The sequence below is a fragment of the Glossina fuscipes genome, unplaced genomic scaffold (genome assembly GCF_014805625.2).
Source record: "Glossina fuscipes isolate IAEA_lab_2018 unplaced genomic scaffold, Yale_Gfus_2 27, whole genome shotgun sequence".
NCBI lineage: Eukaryota > Metazoa > Arthropoda > Insecta > Diptera > Glossinidae > Glossina > Glossina fuscipes.
In genome coordinates, this window is record NW_023998422.1 from 4,667,798 (window position 1) to 4,693,148 (window position 25,351).

Below are 25,351 nucleotides of genomic sequence, written 5' to 3' on the forward strand. Positions count from 1 at the left end.
CATTATTTTTAAATGCAAATCAAAGCCTTATCTCAGTTAATCACCTAATGCCTAAGAAGAACAAGGACGGCGGTACTTTGTTGCTCTATATTCAAACTCGTACTGATCTGAACGTAAATAATCAAAATACGCACCACTTCGGAAATGCGTTGTACCTACTATACAGAGATACGAATTGATTAAATCTTATTTCATAAATATTCCCACGCTAAAGGGTGTACCAAGTTTTGCCAAACAAAGCACTTCGCCCGGTCTATTTATTTATTCCAACTTATACAAGAAATTCAACTAAAACAAAATGGCAGTCGAGTTCAATTGATTCTTAAGTAAATCTTAAAATTAATTAATAATAAAACTTAGTATAAGTACAATAAAACAAATAAGGAGGAAAAAAAGAAAAAAAAAAAAAAGCATGTACACAATTAGCATAGAGCCACACCCACAACCGATACAGGACCAAATTGCAAGTGAACCCCTAAGCCATCGCAAACATGCATAAGCTTGGCAACCGATAATTGTTAACAACAAATTAATTTTCGACTCATTATGACATATTTAAGGTTAAGTCAGTTTAAGTACGACATAGGTAAATCGCGCGTATTAAGCAATGTTGCTTTAATGGACTTTAAAGAGTCCGTTAATGAGAATAAATGATAGACGTCATTTAGGTTCTTGTAAACAACTCTGAGCGGGTTAAACAGTTCAAAATTATATTTGCATTGACTAAGCTTTATCAACATAAAGTGCCTAGAGAAACGGTTAGGGACATTAAAGCCTATCTCACGAAGTAATGCGGGCGAGTCAATTGCACCATTTATTAATTTGATTAAGAAGGAAACCCCAAGAACAAATCTACGTTTCTCGAGTGACGGTAAGGATAACAGAAGCAACCTATTTTCATAGGGTGGAAGAGGGGATCTAATGTGAAAAAGGGAAGGGGGTCTAATGTGAAAAACTTATTTTTTCACGCTACGGACCCCTTTTACAATGGGATAGATGAAGGTATTCTTGTGCAATATCTTTGAAATTGAGATAACTGTAAAATTATACGTCTGTCTCTAGGGTAAAATGTTTCGATATATTGATAAAGAAAAAGAAGAAAGTTTACTTAGACAAGAAAATTCCATTTTTTTGGGAATTTTGGGTCTCTTAGAGAATGGTCATAAATAGTCTTAGTACGTTCATGCCGCATTTTTTATGAACTAACGTTACAAGTTACAAGCTGCTGAAGGACATGTTTAGATATATTTTTTATTTCTTATTAGGAATACATAAAGTATTAGAAAGAGCGAATCTAGTTGGAGATTTTTATTTCAACATTATAGTTCGGATAGCTGTTAGTCTTGAAACACTTCTTCTTCTTCTTCTTCTGCATATCTGCAGATCATCAACGAATGATTAACTTTTCTGAATAGAAAAGCTTCGACGTGAACGCGAAGTTGTTTATTTGCCCCATAACAAAGTTGGCCGTTAGCCATATATATGTATATATATATATGTATATATCTTTATTCGGTTCAGGCAATTTTCACAATCAAGACTCAAACTCACTTTAAAATACCGAAAACGAAGAAAATTATGAACTTTTCTTTTCCAATCATGGTAGCGATCACGGACTGATTTCACTGATTTGCGAACTTACTTTAGCGAGGATGATGAGAAATCGCATTTTTCAAGCGAAACTTTTGACGCAGTGACGCAGATTTCAGGAAGAGACGAACACACAAGGTTATATCGATGTTGTTATTCAAGCTAATGAAGAATACATTGGCTTTATATTCGCATACGTCAATGTGTCGGGTTATCCGTGGCCATATTATTACACTATATAAGTCCAGCAAGTGAGTTTTCCGACGGACGATTGATCCAGAAGTCGATTTTAAATTTGGCGCAAATCCAGGGTTCTATTAAAATTGTATAAAAAACATTTTTTTTTTGATACTGTGGGTTACTTGTGGTACAAAGCAATATTCAGGACATGAGATGGATCCACCCTTCATTATATCAATTGAAGCCATGTCTGTCTGTGTTATATTATATGTAGCCTACAGCCCGCGATTTTTCATATGTTCTGATGAAATTTGCTACGCTTACGTTTTCTGGGCCAAGCACAAACGCTATTGAAAATGGCTCGGACCAGAACACTTTGTCGAGATTTCCCAATATAACGCCTTATTTGGAAAGTCATTACGAATAACGTAAAGTAGTGTAGGTTGTTTCGTGTTATTTTTTTTTGTTCTTTGTTTGTTGAAGGTGGTTGGAGGGAGACTTTTGCCTTCTAGACCTGCACCTTCTTAAATAGAGAACGATTGATGTAAACCATCATTTATCAAGCATTTAAATCGCAAATATTGAGGTTTTTATTACAAATTAATTCGAGAAGAGTGCTTATGAAAAGCAATAAGTTGCTATGATTATGGTTTAAAAAAGATAATTTAGCGCTCACATGGCCCCAGTTCAGGAGATGCACATACAACTCATACTTCCTTACAATGATAATCCGTAATCTTTTCTTTATTATTTTGTTTCGTCTATTTTAAACGAATCGAGCGACAATATGCGAATAAACCCGGCTTTCATCATTTTTTAGAAGTAAATGCCACAAAGTCAACTCGGGATCGCATGGCGAACAAGAAAGATTCAATTATAAAATTCGTTCAGTTTTTATACGCCACTAGTGATGCACGGAAAATTAAGTTCCCGCGGACATATGTAACTCGCGGAAGGGCTTAAGACAGACCCATCTTATATTGTACCGATCGATTGAGAATCGTTTTCTAAATTTATTTAAGTCTGTCCATCTTGTGCATTTCTACGTAAATTTAAAGTCAAGCTGCAACTCACAATTTTTTAGATATATTGACGAAATTTGATACACTGGTTTAATTTTGCCCAAGGGCCCACGCTGTTTAAAATGGTTTGGATCGGTCCGTTGTATGAAAAAAATTGCGAGTTTTAAAGTTTCTGGAACAAATGTGGATAAGTAATAATAATACTTCGGCATTCTAAAGTGGTGTGAAAATTTGGATCGACCGTGGCGATTTTTTGTGTCTCCGGTGAACGGATGTTCATAGGACAACAGGGCCTAATTTTTAGTGCTTCATGATGAAAGTTAGATAACAGCAATAATTTAAGATTAAAAAAAAATTAGCCATACCAAATTTAGGTCACCTTGGCCTATTTTTTGGCTATCATCCTATCAAGGATTTTTTCGAAAATTTTTGTTTTTAGGGCAGAAACAAGTTTTTATATTTTATGATGAAAATTGGCTCATAATAGCCGTTTAATATAAAAAATAACTGTGCTGAGTTTTTGAACCTCTCGGGCGTAACCATTCTTAGGGAAAGTAAGCCGTATTCTATGGCAAAAATAAGAGTTGTGTTAAACAATGTGTTGAAGTCGGACTAATAGTCGGATTAGCCGGACTATAAAGTTTCCACTTGTTTCTTATTGAAGTTGTGAGAAGCATATATCATCAAGTTTAGATTGTAAATAATTTCCTTTTGTCCTTCTGTCCTTTAATATATACATGCATTCAAGTGTAAATGAACAAGAAAAGGCTGAACACAATTTTTTCCCAAAAAGTTTTATAAATAAATTCGTATTTATTTATTAATAATAATAATAAAGAATTTTAAGGTAAGCAATAATTTTCGCACTTAAAATCAAGCAAATACTCACCTCTTTACAAATTCCTAAAAATTTAGGAAATTTTCTCTTAACTTTTCATCATCACAAAAAATTTGTTAAGCACTTTCACGATTTCTATTAAATATGATGACATATACAATATATATACTAACATATATAATAAAAACAAGGTAGCGTTTATTATAAAATTTCTTAAAAACTTCAGTTTTACCGAATTTTGTTTTCAATAAACAATTTATTAAAGGGATTGGCTGGCTCTCTAAGGAATAATAGGTATTTCCAACAAAAAAAAAAAAAAAGAAAACACAACACAAGCCGCAAAATTTTCGATTTTTCTATAAAATGGACTTGACTTTTTACGCAGAATTTATTTAAAACATAACAAGGATTGATTTGCTCTTTAACATATGGTCTTGAAACACTTTTCACTTAAAAATATTTAAAATTTTAATAAAACACTACAAGCTTTTCTCCAGCAATTGTTCAACAAGAGATTTTTTTTGAAATATTTTTTGACAGCTATTTTAGTATTTGCTTCATATATTTAGAGAGTACGAAAATGATGGAAATGTCAAAAAACTGCGCAAAAATACAAACACTTCTGCTCTTTGAGAAAATAATATTTAGAAAGGGGTTGAAATATTGTTGACACTTCAAATGCGCATGTTTCATTTCCACTTGTCACAAAGGAGAAAAGGAAAAAATAGTTGTTGATTTTCTCTTTTTAAAACAACAAAATTGCCTTTAATAAGCAAAACAAACGAAGAAAAAAATATTTCATCTGAAATAAATGCGAAGCAATATATGAATGAAAAATGGGCAAAACGGAGATAGAAAATTTGTTATTGATATTCGGTATACTACAGATGTTTAGGGAAATTTATTCAGCTTGCTATACGAACTAAACGACAAACACCATATGATTATTATTAGAATTAATGAATGAAAAGCACAATAAAATTTAATTGTTTGCATGCAAAAAAAAAAAAGAAAAAGCAAAAAATCGCATGCGATTTAGAAGCAATTTGCAGCCTATTGATTGAATTGCATTTTTCTAAACGATAACCACACTCAACTTACTAAAGATAAGTTGCAAAATAAAATCTTATCTTTTTTTTTTTCATTTGAAGTTTACTTACATCACGACTTAAACGGACATTTGCCATAATCGTTCCCTAAATGTTTTTTCATTTCCAGTTTTCTTCATAATTTAACTTCCTGTATCGATTATGGGACATTCTTTCATATAAATGTCAAAGTTGAAGGCTGCCTTTAGTATATATTTTCTTGGGTAGAATAAGGTCTTGAGAAGACTTAGTGCTGTTATTTCATCTATCTATCTATCTATCGTCCGGCTCTCTTTGGTGCACCTGCAACGGAAACAAGAAGTAGAAACACTTCAGTAGGCCCTACCTAAACTTACAATATAAAATAAGTTATTATTTGGGAAATAGTTGAAAAACTGATCCACTCAGAAGCATTTTCAGTAGCCTTCGTTCTTGGACCAAAACATTTTATGTGTACTAAATTCCATCAAAACATCTTAAAAAATGCGGCTTGTAGGTTGAACTCAAGAAAACAAGCATGGGAGAGTTCAGTCAAAAAACTGTGCTGACGCTTTAATACGCTACTTGTGAAGCTGCTCTCACGTTATGTTTTCCGTACCCGCTAACAAATTTAATAATTTTGAAGAAATACTTACCTTTTGTTTCTTTTATTGATTTAAAGGAGAGAAAATATTTAGTCTGTCACGCTGCGTGCGCTGTTATTGGTACACATCTCCAAAAGCTCTTTAAGAATCGTTAGTTCGCATAAAATAATGGTAACTGCAAGTAATTTTGAGTTCTAATAACTTAGTTTGAAAAGTTGAGTTTGACGTAGTGGCCGCACTGAAAATCTCATAGGCAGGAGAGAATTTGTTACAAGTCACGTTTCCATTCAAGTACACCACACACTTAGGGCAAAGGGTATATTAAGTTTTTCCGGACGTATGGAGGACACGAAGAGCCTTAATATAGACCCACCTTTTACTGTTCTGGTCGATTTAAAATAATTTTCTGATTTTTATATGCGCGCTTGTAACACAGTTTCGAAATCCTAGAAGGCTTTTGTTAGTTATATATACTCTTGATCAACATGAGGACTTGAAATTATTTAACTATGTCTGCACAATCATCATTTGACTTAATCAATCAATAAATTAGATTGCGTCAAGCACGTAAGTCTTTCAATTGTTAACTTTAGGTATTCTGTTAACGTGCTATGGAGTTAAATTGAGAAAAGTTTTACAGGTGTAGAAATTATGTCTTAATTGTATATCTTACATGGGGAACGCAACGGTTGCTAAAACATTAGTATAATAACCTTGCACTCAAATCCTACCATTTATTAATTGTCCGGAAAACTCTTACAGTCAATCATTTCCTTTTTGAATAATAATAAATAAAATAAATTATTTTTACTTATAACATTCAATTTTGAAGATTTTAACATCAATATTTTCATAGTATTTTTTTGAATTTCTCTGAGCCGTTTTTATATATTCCCCGAAATGGGTATTACTAAGAAATTATTTACAACAATACCTTTATCGCAATTGATGAAACGCGTTCCGCCCGAACAGATGGAGCAATTCGAAGAGTTTCGCAACAAATGTACCGCTTATCAAAGGTAATTGCAGCGACCAGTTAAAGTTTTTTTTTTTTCAAAAATTAAATCTTAGTCTGCTTTTTTTATGAATGGCTTAAGTGAAGTAGATAAGTATCCGGATCAATTGCCACGTATAGATTGGAATTATTATCGCGCTAATGTATCGAAAAATTTTGTTCAGTCGGTTGAACAATTCGAGATACATTATAAGGAACTTGACTTTTGTTTCGCTACTCGTTATGATAATTTAGATTTCAGCCAATATTATACTGATTGGGAAAAAGTTTCGGCCGATATTAAGGTAAACATTTTCTAATCATTCTTCTCTTATAAAATTATTTTGTGTGAATTAAATTTCGTATAAAATTTTAGCAAAGAATTGATGCTTTTCTTACACAATCTAATAATAAGATTGCGATTTATCAAGCCGAAATAAGACGCTTAAGTGAGATGACACCGTACGAGGACATGACAATGGAACAGTTTGTCGTAGAAAGGGAAGACATTGCCGATTTAATACCAAGAAATAATTTACCTTTATTTTGGCCGTTTACGGAGGATGAACAGAAACCAGGTCCCGCTCTTCCCGGTGATGTGCCTAGTGACGAAGATCAACCTGATGAAAAAGAAGGTCCGGAAAAACTGTGTCCAGAAAAGAAAAATACGGCACAAGAAGAAGCAATAAAGACCGATATGATAATGAAAGCGGCATCAGAAAAAGATCCGGTAAACAAGATAGAAGCAGAAGTGGATACGCCAAAGTCATTAATGAAAGGAAAAAAGGAAAAAGAAAAGAAGCACGTGCAGGAGGAGGAACAGCTACCCAAAATGGAGACGCAACCAAAGGCTCCAACAAAAGCTGAAACGAAGCAAATAACAGCAGGAAATAGTCCAGAAGGTAAAGGAAAATCAACATCTGAAGTGCCACCAAGTGAGCCAACACCCAAAGATCCCGCAAAATGATCAGTAAAAGCCGCAAATGGACAAGAAGATGAAAAGCCATATAATATGTGATAAGATGACTCAAAACCCAGCTAATCTCCAAAGGATGCTAAAGGCGCTTCGGCTCTATCTAAGAAGCATATTTGGCCTTTTTTTCCCATTTTTAAATTATTTTTTTCTGTAAATGTTTTTTAGAGAAATTTACTGCTCTTCTAACGATAAATAAATGGATAGCATAACACATATTATCTTGGATGAATGATTCGCTTCAGAGTCAGCCTTGGGATGTCTACAGCTCTGTTTTTCATGATTTTGATCAGCAATTTGTAAGAAATTTATATAGACCTTGTAAACAATCTTTAGCCTAAATGGGGGAATACGTTACGGTTGCGCAGTAAACAGTTTAAAGCTTAATCTCTTGGTTTGATTTAAGAATATATGTGTCAAATTGTGGCTTTATATATTCCATGGTAATATGATATATCACTAAGTTTGCAGGACGATATGCAGAGATCTCCACTATTGAATCTTAACGGTTTTTAGAGCATGAACCGTCTGCTGTAGGTTTCCTGACTTGCAGAAAAAGAAGAAGGTTTTTAGATAGATATGTCGAAGCTTGACAATATTCCAATCATTAGTTTATCAGTTACAGTGCGTTAAGTAGCGCTGCCTTTGGTTTTGTAAAACAATGAAATGTGTACCGTCAACTCACATTTAATGCAAAGATTGGTATTATTTAAATATCATGTGGATTGATCAGTGTTCATCCTATATCTATATGCCACCCTACGATTTTGTTGAGTAATGTGGATTTACAAATTTAGGACACAATGAGGGATGAGTTGTGTTTTATTTGGATTGAATTTTCAGTAATCATCATATTAAATTAAGTAAGTTTTATAACGTTCAAGTTTGGTAAAAAATTTGGTATTTCGTGTCGTATTCTATATGCCATCTTGTAGGTATTTTATACCATATACGCCTTTTACAATGGTTGGTGTTGGACCCAGGCTGCAGCTACAAGGCTTCTGAGCCATTGAATCTGAAAATTTAAAATGATGTTTACTACAGATACTACACAAATGGGCAGATGCACAGATGGACATCGATATGCTTAGGTGCTTTCCAAATTCGAAACTGGCCAAGCATTTATTTACTTTATGGGGTTTTTGAAACTTGATTCTGCGCGTTGTAAAGATTTTAAAAGATATTAAATTTTTGCTACTCTATAATATATCGTTGGCGTGGTCAACTTTTCCCATTTTTGTACATGTGCTATAGCATCGCCTATGGAATATATGTTAAAATTTTTGTAGATTTTTATGATCTAATTACGAGATATTTGATTACTTTTGAAAAATACAGCTGTTGTCAGTTTACGCGGTGCTGTAGACGCATCCTTTGACCGATTTGGCTCATTTTCAATGCCAGACTCCATGCAAAAACATCCATTGTTTCTGGCAAATTCGAAATTGATGGTCTCATTTTTGCGGGAAGGGGAACTTTTATGACAGACTGATAGACGGACCTGAGTAAATCTATTAATAATTTGATTCTGATCAAAAGTATGCATACTTTTTGTAGTTTCGAAGGCTTGCTTCCTTCTCGGCGTTGCAAAGGTATGCACTTCATCTTTCGGTGATGTATCCAAAAGTATTGTAATTTTCCCTCTCTCTTGCCCCCTCTCTCTCTCTCTCTCTCTCTCTCTGCTTTTTGTAAAAGCTTGCATTGGGACATTGCTAGTACAATTGGCACAAAGAGGTAGCGAATAAAATTCCATTCGAATGTGTTGTCTTTAAACTTCACGGAAAACGTAATTCAATAATAGTTTCATACTCTTCTATAGAACACAGTTCTATATGTTGTTAAGATCTTTGAAGAGACCAAGTTCTGTTTACGACGATACTTAAAAATTCGATCTTTCTGTGCGAAGCTTTAAAATTTTAATTGTCTATTCCCTCTAGTATTGATATCCTATTTAAAAGATGGAAGAAATAGAGATGACCAATGCATGGTATAAAATATATCCTACCCCTTTTTTTTGTGTGTAATATACCTTCCATTTTACTAAAAAACCGGTACAAACTTATTTATAACCCTAGTATAAATAATATTAGAACCTAGTAATAACATATAAATGATGCCTAACTGTAGATTACCAGAGTGCTCAAGTTTGCTCTTATTGCTTGCTATGCAGCTATTAAATTCATTTTGAAGTAAATTAAAAGATACCAAACATGTTGTTACTAAAATTGATGAAAAAAGAAAAAAGGAAAATAAGGAAATTATTTTATGGAAATGTTAGAGAAAATTTAGTTTTAAATTTGACCTCCTGTTAAGCTATCCTATTACTCTTTGTAGGACGGTATTTATGCAAATTTTTAGTTTTCATTTTCATTGATCCTTTCTTGTTTTTTTTTCACCTATTTTCTTGGTGTACCTGATATGTTTCAACGGACTGCCGTAGAGTAGTAGAGCGTTTTAAAGCTTTCATTTCGTTTTGTATAAGGTGTGAAATATAAATGTAAATGTGAGTATGCGCATATATGTGAATTTGCATATGTACATTTGTTTGTGTGTGTGTGTTTGTGTGTGTATGTTTGTGTGTAGATAAAATACCAAATTTCAAAGGTATTCAATGAAAACTGTAACAAAAATTGCTTTACACACGAATTTGCATAATTATACAATTCCAGTTTTTGTTGTTGTTGTTGGTCTTTTTGTTTTTAAGCGAATATTCGCTTACTTTGTTTTAACGAGAGAATTTTCATATAGGTGGGTGTTTTACCAAACCTAAAGAATGCACAAAGGTTGATTGTTACCGATCCACTTTATGTGAACCGAATTTATTAAGTAATCGCTATGAGTGCAGGAAAAAATGTGAAATTAAATCGAAAAATTAGATACAACAATCACTTAATAGCTACTTACGTTATATGACATAATCTGAACCGATCGAAATCATCGTCCGATGGCATCCGGTTAGGAATCTTGAAGAAGAAGGTCGCTTAGCATAATAAGGAATGAAGGGAAACGAACCGGAACGCCTGGAAAGCCATAGTTTCTTTCTCAAAAATTGCATCTTTGGCTAGCACACAGCTAACATATGCCTTCCCCTTGACGAGTTCAATGAACACTTGTACGATTTAGGGGGCATTAAGTTGTCCAGCTATCTGTTGCGTTGTTGTTCTAAAATGCTTTTAATATGGCCTTCAACGTTTTTCTTTCTGTTGTTTCATCAGGGAATTGATATCGTAGCCTAAGTTGATGATGTAAGTCTTATTATTCCCTACTCGTTGGTTCTGAAGCGATTTGGGTATCACAGGGCATGTAAATGCGTGGGTGGATTTCGCAATCAGACAAATGCTATCGTAAGCCAATCTGACAAAAAGCAAAGTTATAATTTTGAAGGCCTATCGCTTCAAATGAGGGCATAAAAATTGAAAACGACATTGTTAGTGTATAGTGAGAACACAATGCTCATTAACCAGATACCCATGCTAAGCTTTTATAGGTCGCAGTTGTAGGAATACAATGCGAAAACGTGGCGGACATAATCTCACACCTATGAGGCCTTTTTTTTTTTGTGTTTCAACGTACCTGCGGCAATATTTGAGATAAATTGTTAAAGTTTTGCCCAAAGAAAATGGTTCGGATCGGACCATTTCTTCGACTGCTTCACATCTAATGCCTCATTTCGAAAAGCCGTAACATGAATAACTGTAGCATAATTTAGTAGCTTTTACTGGCTATGTGCGTATACTGATAAAGGGAACGGGGTTATTCCCGTATATTCTATCGCTCGTTAATTTTCAGTGAAATATTTTGAAACTTCTGTTTTCGTAGATCTATAATGAAAAGGAATGTTTACAAGTCATGAAAGTATACCGAATCCTATTAAATTTTCAAGCGGAGTAAAGGGCGAGATCGGGCTAGTCGTATACCCTACTAACCCTATTGTCTTCGAGATCGTTAAAATGGTATTAAAATTTTGTCCACAGGGTCATGCGAAATATGTACCTCATAATGCTTACTTTCTTCTGGTTTCACCTTCGGGTCAGCTAGTTCGGTCCGTATCAACTTGGAAGAATATATCTCTTAAGTAATTACCGTCTAGGGATCTTGATGTATTTTAGTAGTTATTACGTTCGTATACATTCTTCAGAACTCGTTTTCCAAACAAAAAGTCCCTCGTTCTTCTTTTCAGTCATTCGCAGGATATTACTTGCGATTTCGATTCGGAAAGGCTGAAGATGATGAATCTTTGGAAATAATGTTTAAATTAACGATGCAATGGAAAGAAACCTCAAAAAGGAAAACAATGAGAAGAATAATGTCAATGTATCTCCTATGCCACCTTAACGTCACTCACTAATACGTCCCAATGTTCCGATTACACTTCCCACGGGTTTAATGTTGGTCATTTAGTCATTGATTTGGAAGAAAAATTTCGCAAACGTGTTCCCAACGTTATCGAATCTTCGAAGCCTGTGCTGTTTGCAAATATCGGAAATAAACCTGTTTTTATTTCCTATTTTTTTCACATGGCCAATAGGTTAGGGATTGTCACTTGTACGTAAAACGTTAACATTAAATGTAAATACAATTTATAAACGGTTATCCGGGTATGAAAACCCGTTATATCAATGCAGTTTCCCTATCAACTCAAAATTATCTCCAATTTAATTTCTCGTACGTTTTTTGTTTTTTTGCTTTAATGGTGTGCGTTATGCTTATGTGCATATGTATGTATTTATTGAAAATTTATTGTTTAGTTAGTGTTTAACTTTTAAAGCAGCTAATCTGCATATTTTGCTCGTTCAATGTGTGTGCTTTTTTTTTTGGTTTTCTCTTTTGATATATATATGTGTATATGTACCTCGGGCAAATATTTTTTATATTCGTTCATGCGATATGTGTTTGTAGTCACTTTTTGTTTTATTTTTTTATTTTTTTTTTTGCCTTTTTTTCACTGCTCATGTATTTAAAAATAACTTTCAATGTTCTTTGCATTTACCCATGCATTCATGTCTGTTTGTGTGTATGTTAATGTAACTGCTTGAATAGATGTATGAGTTTGTGCGCAGAGATAAGTGGGTGTAAGCATTAGTAGGTTATTGTGGTTATCGAAAATTTAGGTCAAAGTTTTGGGGTTTTATTTTTTTTCGCCTAAACTTTCTATGAAAATATAATTTAAATTTTTATCTGTCCATCGCTGGGTCTGCTTAATTTGCCTTTGCAAATATATTTAAAGTTTTGTGCACACTCATGTATACATAAGCAGGACTTAAGTCATTTACGAACAAAGTCTCACTATAGGCTTTTGGAGGGCCGCTGATGGCCCTTCGAGCACGTTTGTGGGACCAATTAGACTAAATAGTCAATAATCTCTTTCCTCCCAAAGCCGTAAAGTAAGCATTGCGGCTGGAAAGGTTGTGTAATCCGACGAGTTTTCAGCGATAGGACGCCGTCCTTTACGTATCTCGTGGTTGAAATAGAAGAGAGAAAGCAACGATGGAAGATTGTAGGTAGGTATAAAGACGAACTCGATAAGGTCTCGGTGGCAAAAGACTATGAACTAAGCTGACATGGAGCTTATGATTGTGATTCTCCGTTAAAATTACAATGGACAAGTAAGCTCTAGTTAACATACTGCTAAGTCGTATTGTTGGTATAGAATAAATTGAAAAGAACCTTTTTTTGATGCGCGAGCTGGGACTGCTCAAGAAGTCTTAGAAGGACAAGCGTCAATATATGTCAGTTGAGTTCCATGCGGGATGAACCCTCGAAATTTAACATAAAAAGAGCAACGAAATTGTCAGTAACAATGGGAGAATATAAAGATAACCCCTGGACGTTTAAACTCAACTGTACTTGGAAAAACGTCCCAGAGACGGATTAACGCCATCAGTGCAATAACGAGGGACTTGCTGGCCTTCAAAGAGCTGGGAGCTGGTAGAGATGCTCGAAAATCGGAAAAGACCTCCTCTCATACCTCAACGTGGCAATGTGGAGGCTGGTACTGTCACTAGCCCCAAGAGCTTATGACTGATGCGCTTCTCATTTGCTTACGGTTTTAAAAGGCACTTTATCGACTTTCCTTCTTAAACGCCATAATCAAACCGAGTCGCTTTGTGCAAACGCTTTGATTATAAAGCCTTAGATGGAAGTCAAGAAGACCATAATTTGTTCTAATGATTTTTGTCAATCTTCCTACGCACTTATCCACTCGTTAACAGGAAATTTTTATTAATGTACAGCTTTCTAGCAAAATGCGTCTTTATTTTATGTTCGCAATGACCAAAGCAGCGAATATCTTTGCTTGCTTTTATTGCTTTTCCCATAATACGGAAAATTTCGTTTTACAACACGATAATCGTGAGCAGATAATGAGTTTGTCACTTTCTTTTCACCATTTAGTGAAATATGAAAAGTAAATACCTTATAAAAAAGTAAGACTTTTAAAAATCACTTTTTTTACTTACCTCTGGGTGGAGAAAGAGCCAATAAAGAATTTGTTGAAATACAAATTTTCAAATTCGTAAAAACGCCAAGTACATGCTTCCTGTAAGAAAGTTGAAGGAATTTCGCAAATTTTTTTATTCTTTTTTCGTAAAAGTTTTTTTTATATAAGAAGTAAAACACAGGCGTCATTTTTAACTTAGCTTTTGTAGAACAGTATGAAGTGATCCCGGGCCGTGCAACTACAAGTAAACACTGAAGTGAAGATACCTCACCAAGATAACGCACATATTATAATCTCAAAAGGTTTGTGTCTATACTAAAAATTAAAACTTTTTCTCCTTGCTAAGTCATAATTTACCGTGATGTAGAGAAGTAACTGGGAAATTGACTAAGAAAATTAAAAAACTCTAGAAAAAATCTGTTTGTAAAAGAAATCAACTCCATTATTATAACCACAAGAGGAAAGAACTAAGCTATTGCTACTAACTATCGTGCGGTCCGTGTCTAAACTTACTTGGAGAATACAATGCACAGCTTGCATTATACAAAATTTCAATGGCATAAGGCCAGTTGACGCTTCTGGCATGTGTTAGATGACTTTTAAAGCAATTTATTTGCGGGACGTAAAAGCTTTCCTATGCAGCAGACGTCATACACGTGAAACCCGCCTTTCTGATTTTCTTCGTTATTATTGTTCTCCGCCGGTTGTGGTATAAAAGTATATTATGTTTACCCCAGAATGACTTGAGGAAGATTCATTATACTTATTGGTTCAGAATCACTTTCTAGATCGATTTAAGCTTGGCTTCCCACCTATCTGTCTTATTTTTCAATGCTCAACCTGCAGGTCATATTTTTGAATCATTTTGATGAAATTTGATACATCGACTTGCTTTGCGGCCCAAAGAAGATATGAAATTGGCGAGGTTCAGATTGGAACACCTTTATCATTACTTCCCGCGTAACAACTTACTCATAAAAGTCGATGTATGAATAACTGTAGGATTTATAATGGTGGATCGTAACCCATTTTAGTGCGTTTATTTTTTACCGTTTAATTACTGAATATTGTTGTTCAATTGAGCAACAAAGGGAGAGAAAATGCGACATTGACTTGTGAAAGTCGTATTAAGGGATAGTAATTCCCTTGTCAGATTTCGAACCCTACGTTTTAATAACTAACGGAGCTACCGCATAGCCGAGAGGAGAAGGTTTTCAACTGTTAAATTCGTGGTCGCGGGTACATCAGAAAGTATACCGGAACCGATTTATAGATGTCTGTTTGCATGTCTGTCTTCCGTTCGAGTTTTACATTTCTTTTAATCTTTGCTTTGAAACAAAAGCTTAATCTCAAATTAGATTTGAAAAGTAGCACATTGGGGTTTTAATATAAAATGATCATGAAACTCGCGAGTAACGATAAGCGGTGATATAGTTGGTAGAGGAGCAGCCTCAAGCAGTCCTGTTCAAAACTTGCCATGGGAAGGTTTCTTTTCGCTTTTAATTAATTGTTTGGCCTTAGTGAGAGTTAGTAATATCTGTAGAATATAGTAATGCGTCTTTTCTTTGTAGAAAAAAATAGTGAAAAATGCAGCGAAGGGGCGAAGGACCATTTATAATATATTTATTGTTTCATCTATACGCGGACCGGTATATAGATTATATTTGGGGCTGATGGATCTACAATGAAATTGTAGTTTTTAGATAATTGTGAAGCCCTTTGGGAAATGTCAGAAATCTGAAGGGGCCTTTTTTGGAAAAGCAAGACATGGTTTTGTTTTTTGTTTGTCCGTATGTTTTCTATTCAGTTTGGTCACTTTTCAATTACAGTATTAAAAACGCGAACGCGAAATATGAAGATTGCAAACCTTTTGGCAAGGGCAACAGTATGAACTACGGACGGTAGACTAACTTCGTGCCATTGCAAACACACACGCACGTACATGTACTAGAGTTTAAGTGCAGGCAGATTTTAAAGGGTAGCCAGAAAATGATTAGAAGCCGAATAAAACTGAAATTTCTAACAATAATAGCTACTACACACACATGAACATACACGCACAGTGAAACGAAAGACGAAAGCAAAATTCGATATTCCATTTTACTGTGGGCGGTAAATAGTTTGTGGCAATGAAGAAGTCTTCGTTCTCTTCTTCTACGATCTTAACTGTGTTTATGCTTGTGGTAACATATGTGTGTGTGTGTGTGTGTGTGCGTGTGTGCGTGTGTGTTTGTGGGAGTTGGTGTTAAAATTTCGGTTGTTTGATTAAAACAAACGAAGGCCAAACGCTTGCTTTTCATACATTATAAGAGATGGAGGCGAATTACTAACTAGAAAGCACATAATACATATATGCATAAAAACCTTTAGGATAATGGAAAAGTTTTACTTTGAAAACAGTAGTGCACAGCATCTTTACAACGGGTTCTTCTATTTTTAGCCGCAAGCAAAACTTTTCTTACTGACGTCTGCAATTAGTTTCATTTCGTACATAAATTACTTTGTTGCCAAGTGGAAAATTTATGAGCGGTTAAGTACTGATTGCTAACCTCAACATATACAACAAGATAAAGAATAAAAATAAATGCAAAAAATAAAAAATAAATAAAAACCAAAAAGAAAAAATAATTATGAACAAAAATGGAAACAAATCCAGCATATGCAAGATTAAAACGATTTATTAAAAACCAAACCAAAATTAAAAAAAAAAAAGCAAAGGGGAGTTAAGTATAATTTCAGTGACAAGTGCACGAGCGGGGAACGAACAAACCCATTTACTTTCCCGATTCACCTGAGGGTGTTTTTTTGCAGGGATCGCGTCCTAAATAGAATTTTGACATTAACAACATCGAGGTTAATGTAGCATTCCATTGTTGGTGTATTTGCCGAACTTGAGGTTGAGTCAGCACATGCACAATCCATCTCTATACCGCCATCCTGCAGCAGTCGTGCTACTGAAAATCACATTTCGTGTACTCGATAAGTGTTAGTGGCTGACCGTAAAGCCGACGTTCCGAAACTTAATTTTGGCTTTAGAGATAGTCGGAGATAGTCGAACGTCAATTGAACATCATGAACTCCTTTTTGACTTTGCGTTTTAAATTGGTACACACTCCGCTAGGGTATTCTAAACTTAAGACATGTGTTGGCGATACGTTATGAGAATATTTATAAGCCAGTGATATCAAGACGAAATGGGAATGGTTATGCTCGATCGGTGATAGTGTTTAATAACTTAGGTTTAAATTGCTTTGCTGGTAAACTTTCGTTAGGTTGTGTCGCGTTTTCTGCACTACCTCGTTTGAGGTACTAACACCGTTTGGCAAAATGTGTGCTAACTGCCACCGGTAGCATTCTTTTCGATTATACTGTCTAAAAAAGAGCTGAGAAAAAATATGCTTAGCTGTTCGTATGAGCAGCCGACCAGACGAGAATCGCATCTATCAAGTCCATGCTCCTGGGTTCAAATAACAATTCGAAAAAAGTCGCTGTGGATGTAGTTATAGTGAGCACTTAGTGGGCAAAGGCATATAACACTTACTGATTGTGCACGCGACCACTCTTTCTCTTCCTCACTTCTTTCCGACCGTTACCATATTACACGGATTGGAAATATCCCCTGAGTGATTGGTCATACGAGTAAAAAAGAAGAAAAAATGTTCCTCTTCGGATAGGCTGTTTAGTTTGACGATGACCGTAATGGTTCTGCATGATGCACGTGCAACTCTCATTCAACTTTTAAAGCAAAGGGAGCTCAAGCGAATTTTGACTTCCTTGCATATATATTCCTTCACATATTTCAATATAATGATAATAGCAATGTACATAATGTAATTCAAATATTTTGCTAAGTGATCGTAACGAGAGAAATTATTTCGGATTAAAATGTAAAGACCGGAGCGTCGAAAAAACAAAATAAATATTTTCCTGCGGCAAGAATAAGCTCAGTAAAATATGACAATAGTTCCCGCTAATAGGAGCGCAGGTAAAAGAAAAAGTAACAGAGTAATAACAAATCTGATGGTTTTCTGTAATAACCTGAAACATTCCCAATATCCATTGTCGTGATATGAGCCTGTGCCTGTGTGGGAGCCTTGTACGGAAAGTACTAACTTATCTTCTTCATTTCCGGAGTTCAATTATCAATCTCTTTAGATGATTCACATACCAATAAAATTTAAGGAGAGATTGAAAACAATTACTCAATTTTCGCCTTTCAGTTCAACGAAGTCGGCCTTCGATGGGCATCCACGTTGACGTTCCAAACCGGCGAGAAAATCTGCAGCATTCTTATCGTCCGGTAATCGTTTTTGTAAAACAAATCATGTTTGCGTAAACTATCGCATTAATTTAAAATATATAGAGTTCACACAATAACAACATAATTTAATCCCTTGAGCAATAATTCTTTTGCTGCATCTATACTTTTTCCGTTTCTCTTTTTTTGTATTACTTTCCAGCGATATGCCCATTATTTATAGCTCTTGATTATTACGTGTGTTATTAATGAGTTAAATTTCTTGTCAATTGACATTTTATTTACTAAAGCGTATCATTAATCGGTTATTCATAAAAAAGAAAATAACAGTCGTGGTGGTATCGTTTCAAAGTATTTCGTTTTCCATTTAGGATTAACGAAATTGTTTTTCATCATCATAAAGATTCGTTGTCGATTACTTGTTAACCAACTAAAGTACACGATTCAATATTCAATTGCAACTTATGCTAAATGCCCTTAATGAGCTTAAAACTCAGCGTTATTTCTACTTACACTTTATCGCTCGTACAGATAACAGATCATCCAATAACTCTCCCGTCTGACACATTTAAAGCAGCACTGTTAACGGACCCATATAATTTGTGGATTGTACCAAGCTGCAAACACCAAATGTGAAAATTTCATCACATTCCGGTCGTTATCTTACAAGTCAGGGCTGTTTCAGTGCCGCTTCCGTTTTTAGTTTTCAAAGGAACGGAAAAATCTGACTTGAATAGCGTCGGCAAGCTGTTACGGTGACCATCGATTGTTCAATGGACACATGTTAGCGGGTGGTTTGTAAATCTTAAACAAAGTCGTAGGTCTCAAGTCGTCCAAAAGTCGGTAGTTGTTAAAAAAAACACAAAAAAGCCACAAAATAGTTAAGAAAGAGCGTCAAGTGAAATTGCATGAGATGGCCAACCTTAACCTCTTAGCTGCCATTGACGCGTTTACTTGTTCGAGTAAATTTTCCGAGATAATTTATGCGTTCGTTTTTTAAAGGAGGCGCGACGCCTAAATGATATCAGAAGATATCAGAAGGTTGTGCATTTACTATTATTTTGCATGAGCATGTGTCCGTGCGAAAGCTTTGTTCGAAGTAGTTGCCGTGTTTACTCACTGTTTTTTAACAGCAACATGGTGATAATTCAGTGCGCTGCTTGGAGCTACTTTGGCAAAAAAAGGATTTTTTATGCGATATGTGACAACGGATGATGAATTCATCACTACACTGCATCGAGCGGGCAGTAACCCGTGAAACCGTGCGACCACACAACTTGCACACTAATGGTTAGAATGTTATAAAGTAAAGGCACGTTTAGTTTAAGATTGATACCAACCGTTGCCATATATTTCACAGACCGGAGACTTATTGAGTGATCTATTATTTCTTTATTTCATTTAATTTAGCCGCACATCTGCTTACCATACATCATCAAATTATATATGGATTTTGAAAGATTTCGCATTCTTTCCAACTTATCATACTTACCTTTAAATTCTAGATTTTTAACGGTTTAACTACTTGTAGTTAATATCTGTAAGAGACATTTGTCGATGAAACTTTGTAAATTGCTGCGTTTAATTTAAATTTTCTAAATTCTAAATTGATTGTTTATTTTGTATACTCCTTAACAGGATATTTATGTCTTTCGTTTAATATTCGCTATTCTCTCTCTCTCCCACACTCTCTCTCCCGGTCTTGGAGATTTATGTATTAAGTCCTTTTTCACTTTGTTTTTTCACTTTCAGTTGTGTGGCAATTTTCAAGGTTTGAATTTCAGTTGAACGAAATAAATGGTAGCCGTTTCATGTGCGATTACTTTAAGTGAATAAGAAACTGGCTGAAGTCACTTGGATTTAAAAAAAATATATTTTTGGATTACCAAGCACATAATCTACTAAATGAACTTCATAGAAAGTGAATATATATATATATATATCCATTTTTTTGAATTCGTAAATACATTAACGAATAGAGAATTTGTTGAAAACTTTACATACATAGCGTAGCATGGAGCTTAGAAGTTTAGAATTATAAACGAACTACAGTTTAATTACTAATGTTTAACGAACTATAAAAGCTTGTAACCACCTTTCCTTAGAATTAAGAGAAAAGCGTAAAAAAAAAACCTGAGCAACGTGATTGCCAGTCAGTCATATGACTTTTCGTATCCTAAACTTTTGCAGATACAACTAACGTATTCTATTCATGACTATATTTAGTTGTTAACTTATTAAAAAAGTTGTCGTTATTTGTTGTTATATGTTGGTTTATATTATATTTTTACTTTTTATTATTATTATTATTATTATTTTTTTCTTTTTTATTTACTTTGTTAGGTTATCCGAAAAATGATTCGGTTTTTTTTCAGTTGAGAAGGAGTTAAGTTACCGTAGCATACCTACTACAATCAAGAAGTAAAGTGAAAGACAATATGTGATCTTGGACTTTCATATCAATACATTTAGTTACTCCCTTTTTGTAAACATACATATGTGTGATTTTCGATTTTGATTACGATTTTTGCCGGGAGAAGAAGTTGCATTAACTTTTGCTCGCGGAATGATTATTCTGCTGCGGAAACGTTGTGGATGTTACAGAAGGTCTTTGATAATAAAACTGCAGATGTCTCTAACTCGTCGGTAACTGTGTGAACTTAATCTCACGATGCCATTCGGGAACTATCGCCGCCGAAAATCTCTATAAGCTGAGGAGGCCCACTGCAGCTGAAGCACCACATTGCGCTAACAAACCCATCCATGAAGAATGTTGTGGACTATGACCACCTCTAATTATTCGCTTTAAGAATGTTTAAAAACCACAGCTACTACGATAGTTCCCATAAGACCGTACGTACCAATCTCCTCCGTAAAGAGTTTCTCTACGTAGGGATAGTTAGTAAGCGGGCCCCTAACTTCCATGGAACTTAAATTTAGACCATACAGCTTTTAGCATTCTTTTGTTGCCCCAGCTGACCGTTAACATATCTCAACGAAAGCCGTCTCAAGGAAATCAAAGATTTTGTGCTTGAAAATCGTCGATTGACATCTTTGAGCATTTTCCTTAAATACATTCAAACCAATTTAAAAGATGTTTCAGGACTTAAACACCTTAAATCGCGACTGGTTACAGAAATGCCCATCTTCTTGACGGATAGAACTAGCGCCTGTGGGCATTTCATTTTGGTATATTTTTTTTATCCCACTAGCGCTAATGAAGTCACTTTCATCAGTTTCAAGAGGAACGATGCTTTTTTTAATTATTTGATTTTGGAATGAAAGTCCAAGAGATGATGGCAGTAAAAAGGAAAAGAATGAGAAGGAAAATGTATAGCTTCTGCGTAATTTTTCTTTTAGGAGAGATTGATAATTCATTCACCCTCTTGATCGTATATCGTATCGCATATATATCGCAGGTATTTCAAACCATATTTTTATGCTGCTTGGTAGCATTTTGCAGGCAGTTCTGCAAACTACACACTATATATTTAAGGTACTTTTTAAAGGAAACAATAATCCTTCAATTTAGCATGTGTTTGGGGCAACGACATGTGCCGATACGAGAGACTTATTGGTATTTACACCGACATAAGTCAGCTCCTACACATTTGATCAGCGAAGGATGAATCGTTTCGAATTGAGCAGACATCGACGAATCTCAAACAATTCATCGTCAAAAATCTCAAAAATTTCGAGGATAAAAATATAAGAAATACCGACGAACAGGCAGACGACGAAAATTCGTAATCGATCGGTGTAATAAAAGGCGTCTTCACCTCACGATCATCTGGGCGTTCTGAGTTCCGTTACAAAATTTAAAAATCTCATGATCCCATATGAAACTACAATTTAAACGCTCTTCAGCTTTGAATAAAATCGGCAAATGATATGATGGTTATGATAATTACCGGCGGACATTATGACGGGAGCGCTACAAAAGTTCCGTGAGAAGAACCTGGTTCGTCTAAGTAAATTTGCACATTCCCTTCGTTCTTTCAACGTACAGACGGATAGACGGATATCCTTGCATTGAGCGCCACTTTATCGGATTATTCTGCCTTGTTTTGATAAGGCAAATATAACGTAACTTTTGCGTACGCTATAAAAAGGACCGCATTATTTCTTCGACGACCGAATATTCTTTTCGCTCTGATATTTTGATAAAATCTTCACTTTTGCAGTTATTTTCTGTTGATTAGCGTATGCTCACAACGTAGTAGCATAAATTTTTCGGCAACTTTCGTAAATGGTCTAAATTGTATGAAGACGATTGGATCCTGCTGATGTACATACACACACGCACACATCTACACCTACATACCTAATTTAAAAAACTTGTATTACGTTCAACTGCATAACTATCTCCAGTCAGAATTTGCTCAACTCGTATACGTGATATCGTTAAACTGTAAGGAAATTACTCAAAAAATCCACCTAATAATTGCCTTAGAATAGAGGGGAGAAGAAACGAGAAAAGGAACACAATTGAAAAGTTACAACACACCTACTGGTCCAACAATACTAACTTATGTACATGTTTTTGAAATAAGGTAAGTAAGAAAAGCAAAAAAAAAAAAAGAAAAATATAACTAATAATTATGGTAAATTAAAAAAAAAAGATTTGATTTCTAAAATTATTTTAAAAAGTTTATTCCTCTATTTTACTAATTGGCAATTTTTAGTAACCGTAAGACCGGCAATTAACTAATGGAGAGAAATAAACGTGCCAGAATTCTTAAATTTATCAACTCTTCTCGGAAAAACTCTACGAAAGGGCAAATTAGTTAAGTTAGAAAACACTGAATGAATCAAAGTACAAGGTAGTAGAGTGTAGATGCGGGATTAGTAGAATAGTTGAGCTAAAGCATGCATGACCGAGAAATTTCCTAGAATAGAGATTTTGTGGTCGATTCTCCCTCTAGCGTAGTCATCAATGTTTTTTAAGAATTGAGAAAGGGGATCTCCGCCTATAGAGTTATTTTATTGAATAACTTATTCCCAAAACATGTGATTCTAGTTCATTAGAACCTATGTTTAAAGATAGAAAAAGGTGCTGTCCATCCAGTTCATTATTCACAAACGCAAAACGAACAAGCAAGAAAGTTACAATCGGCGGGGGTCGAATCTCTCATATCCACCACTATGCTTTCCCCCAATCCACCCTCCAAGTTCCTTTATTTGATACCCATATCGCTTGTATTATTAGGAAAAAATTAATCGCGGCTTCTACGATATTCACTTTAAAAGTAACCCATTTTTACGCAGATAATATATGTGCATTTGAGGAGTGTACAAAATAGTTTTAAACATTCCATCTTGTTTGTCTTATGATAAATAAGCATAAAACGTCAAAAAAGTGAAAAAAATAAAATTTAATTATTTGCAACTCTGTATGGCGCTCTGTATGGGCCGATTGTTTCCATTTTTGCATGTAAGGAGTAGAGTGCTTCGCAAAGTAAATTTGGAAAATTTCAGTCTTGTTACTTTAATAATTTCCGACGAACGAGCAAAAATCGAAACGTGTTATTAAATAAACCGAGTTGCGTTCAGTTTACGCTCCACTGCGCGCTTCTACTCTCATCGACTTGGCCCATTTTCAATACCAATCCTGCGTCCAACACCTTCCAATGTTTCTTCCAAATTTGAAATCGAAGTCTTCATTTTTGCGACCAGGAGAGTGCCAACGCAGACGTACGGACGGACAGACATGGATAAATCAACTCAGAATTTCTCGCTGATCAAGAGTATATTTAAAACTTCCTTTTTGGTGTTATATATATTATGGAAAAAAACACCCACCTTCCCCCCTCTTACGCTGGTGACAACTTAAATGTTCAAAAATGTTGTTACTAAATTTACGCTCGGCAGGTCTTATTATCATGCCAAAAAAATTATGTTACTATAAAACGACATATTCAATGATTTCTCTAATATAAGTTTAACTATGTAAGTAATATTTCCAACGGAGGCGGCGACCATTTGTTTTCGTCGACTTTAGATAGAAGATCCACGTAAACGATGTTGTTATCGGTCAAAAATTCGTAATCAATTTAACCCATTCATTGCACCGCAAATTTAGAGCGTCTCGCCTTAGGTGCCAAGGTTTTATTTACCTATGAAATAACTCCTAGCTACCAATTGTCGTGCATTCGCTTACTACGAGGTGTCTGGTACTTTATAGTGAATGTAATTACTCATGTCAACCTGTTCGCGCTTCGTTCTCGCAATTGCAAGATAGAACATTGTATTTTGGTGCTGAATGGACCAAAGTCTCAAGAGGTGTTTTGGTCCTATACGTAGTTGTAAGTCACTCCTACAAGTTTTTAGCGCAGCTCAAATGTATTTTACTCTTCGCTCATTTTCTTTTGTAGTAAGCAATTTCTTATTCTCTTGTGAGTACCATAGGTATGCTGTATGTCTCTGTAAGGACGGAATGGAATATGTCAGCTGCAATACTTAGGTGCAGAGTGGAAGAACAATAGACATCTACTTCTTTTTCGGTCGAACCATCGTGAATGTTTACACGCCACAGACTGTAAAAAATCCATTATCACCCAGCAACATAAATGTCGAATTCGAGATATTTCTATAGGAGACCGTCTCATCTCTGCGACGATCATCGAAAACGGGTTATTTAATTTCAATTTCTTCATTTGATTATCAGGTACTGACTGCGAGGATATATGAAAGTCATAGGTGCGTAGAATTTGAGGACAAGTTATTATAAGAAGCGTAATCATTAGATTTCTCCTCGGATGTGTGTATTGTGGCAGTGCGTTAGCTTACGCTATCCCTAGGAGATAAATTTCTTCTTTAATATTTTCGCAGTGGGATTCTTCGCTTTCACGGGGAAGTCTAAAAATTGAAGGCAAGAACGTCCGAAGCTACCGCTGAAGCATATCTTGGCCACAGAAATAATTATTTTTTTGTATTGTACACAATCTTAATGAATGGACGTGAAGAAGTTTTTGAGCAGTTGCTTTCCTTGCCCGCAAATCTAATGCGCCTGAAATATTGTAAGCCACTCTAGTATACGTCGATCAAATCTTTAACAAAAATAAAAGTTTTAGGCTAAATTCATTTTGATATTTTTTAATAAAATTTTATAGTTTATTATTTTTAATAATTTATTTCAATTTAAAAAATAAATTTTTTTTTTTGTTTTTCTTTATCTTGTTTATTAACCAAATACTTCTTATTTAATATTTTTGTTTTTACTTTAGATTTATTATGTTCTTAAGAGCTTCTCTGCCAAAGCGCCTTAGCCATGTATGAGAAATGCCAAAACTTGGCATTGAATTCCGGTATATGGATGTACATAGATACGCTAGAGCATTACACAAATACGATATTTATATTATTACAATATTGTATGATTTTTG

The 25,351-nt window shown here is 34.8% G+C and overlaps 1 protein-coding gene across 1 annotated transcript; it reads left to right on the forward strand.

Moving 5' to 3' along the window:
* The first annotated feature begins 6,202 nt into the window (after window positions 1-6,202).
* Window positions 6,203-7,263, forward strand: LOC119635810. The gene is made up of 3 exons (XM_038030815.1): window positions 6,203-6,321; window positions 6,400-6,601; window positions 6,673-7,263. The coding sequence occupies exons 1-3, from the start codon at window positions 6,203-6,205 to the stop codon at window positions 7,261-7,263; spliced, it is 912 nt and encodes a 303-aa protein (XP_037886743.1).
* The last annotated feature ends 18,088 nt before the right edge of the window (window positions 7,264-25,351 follow it).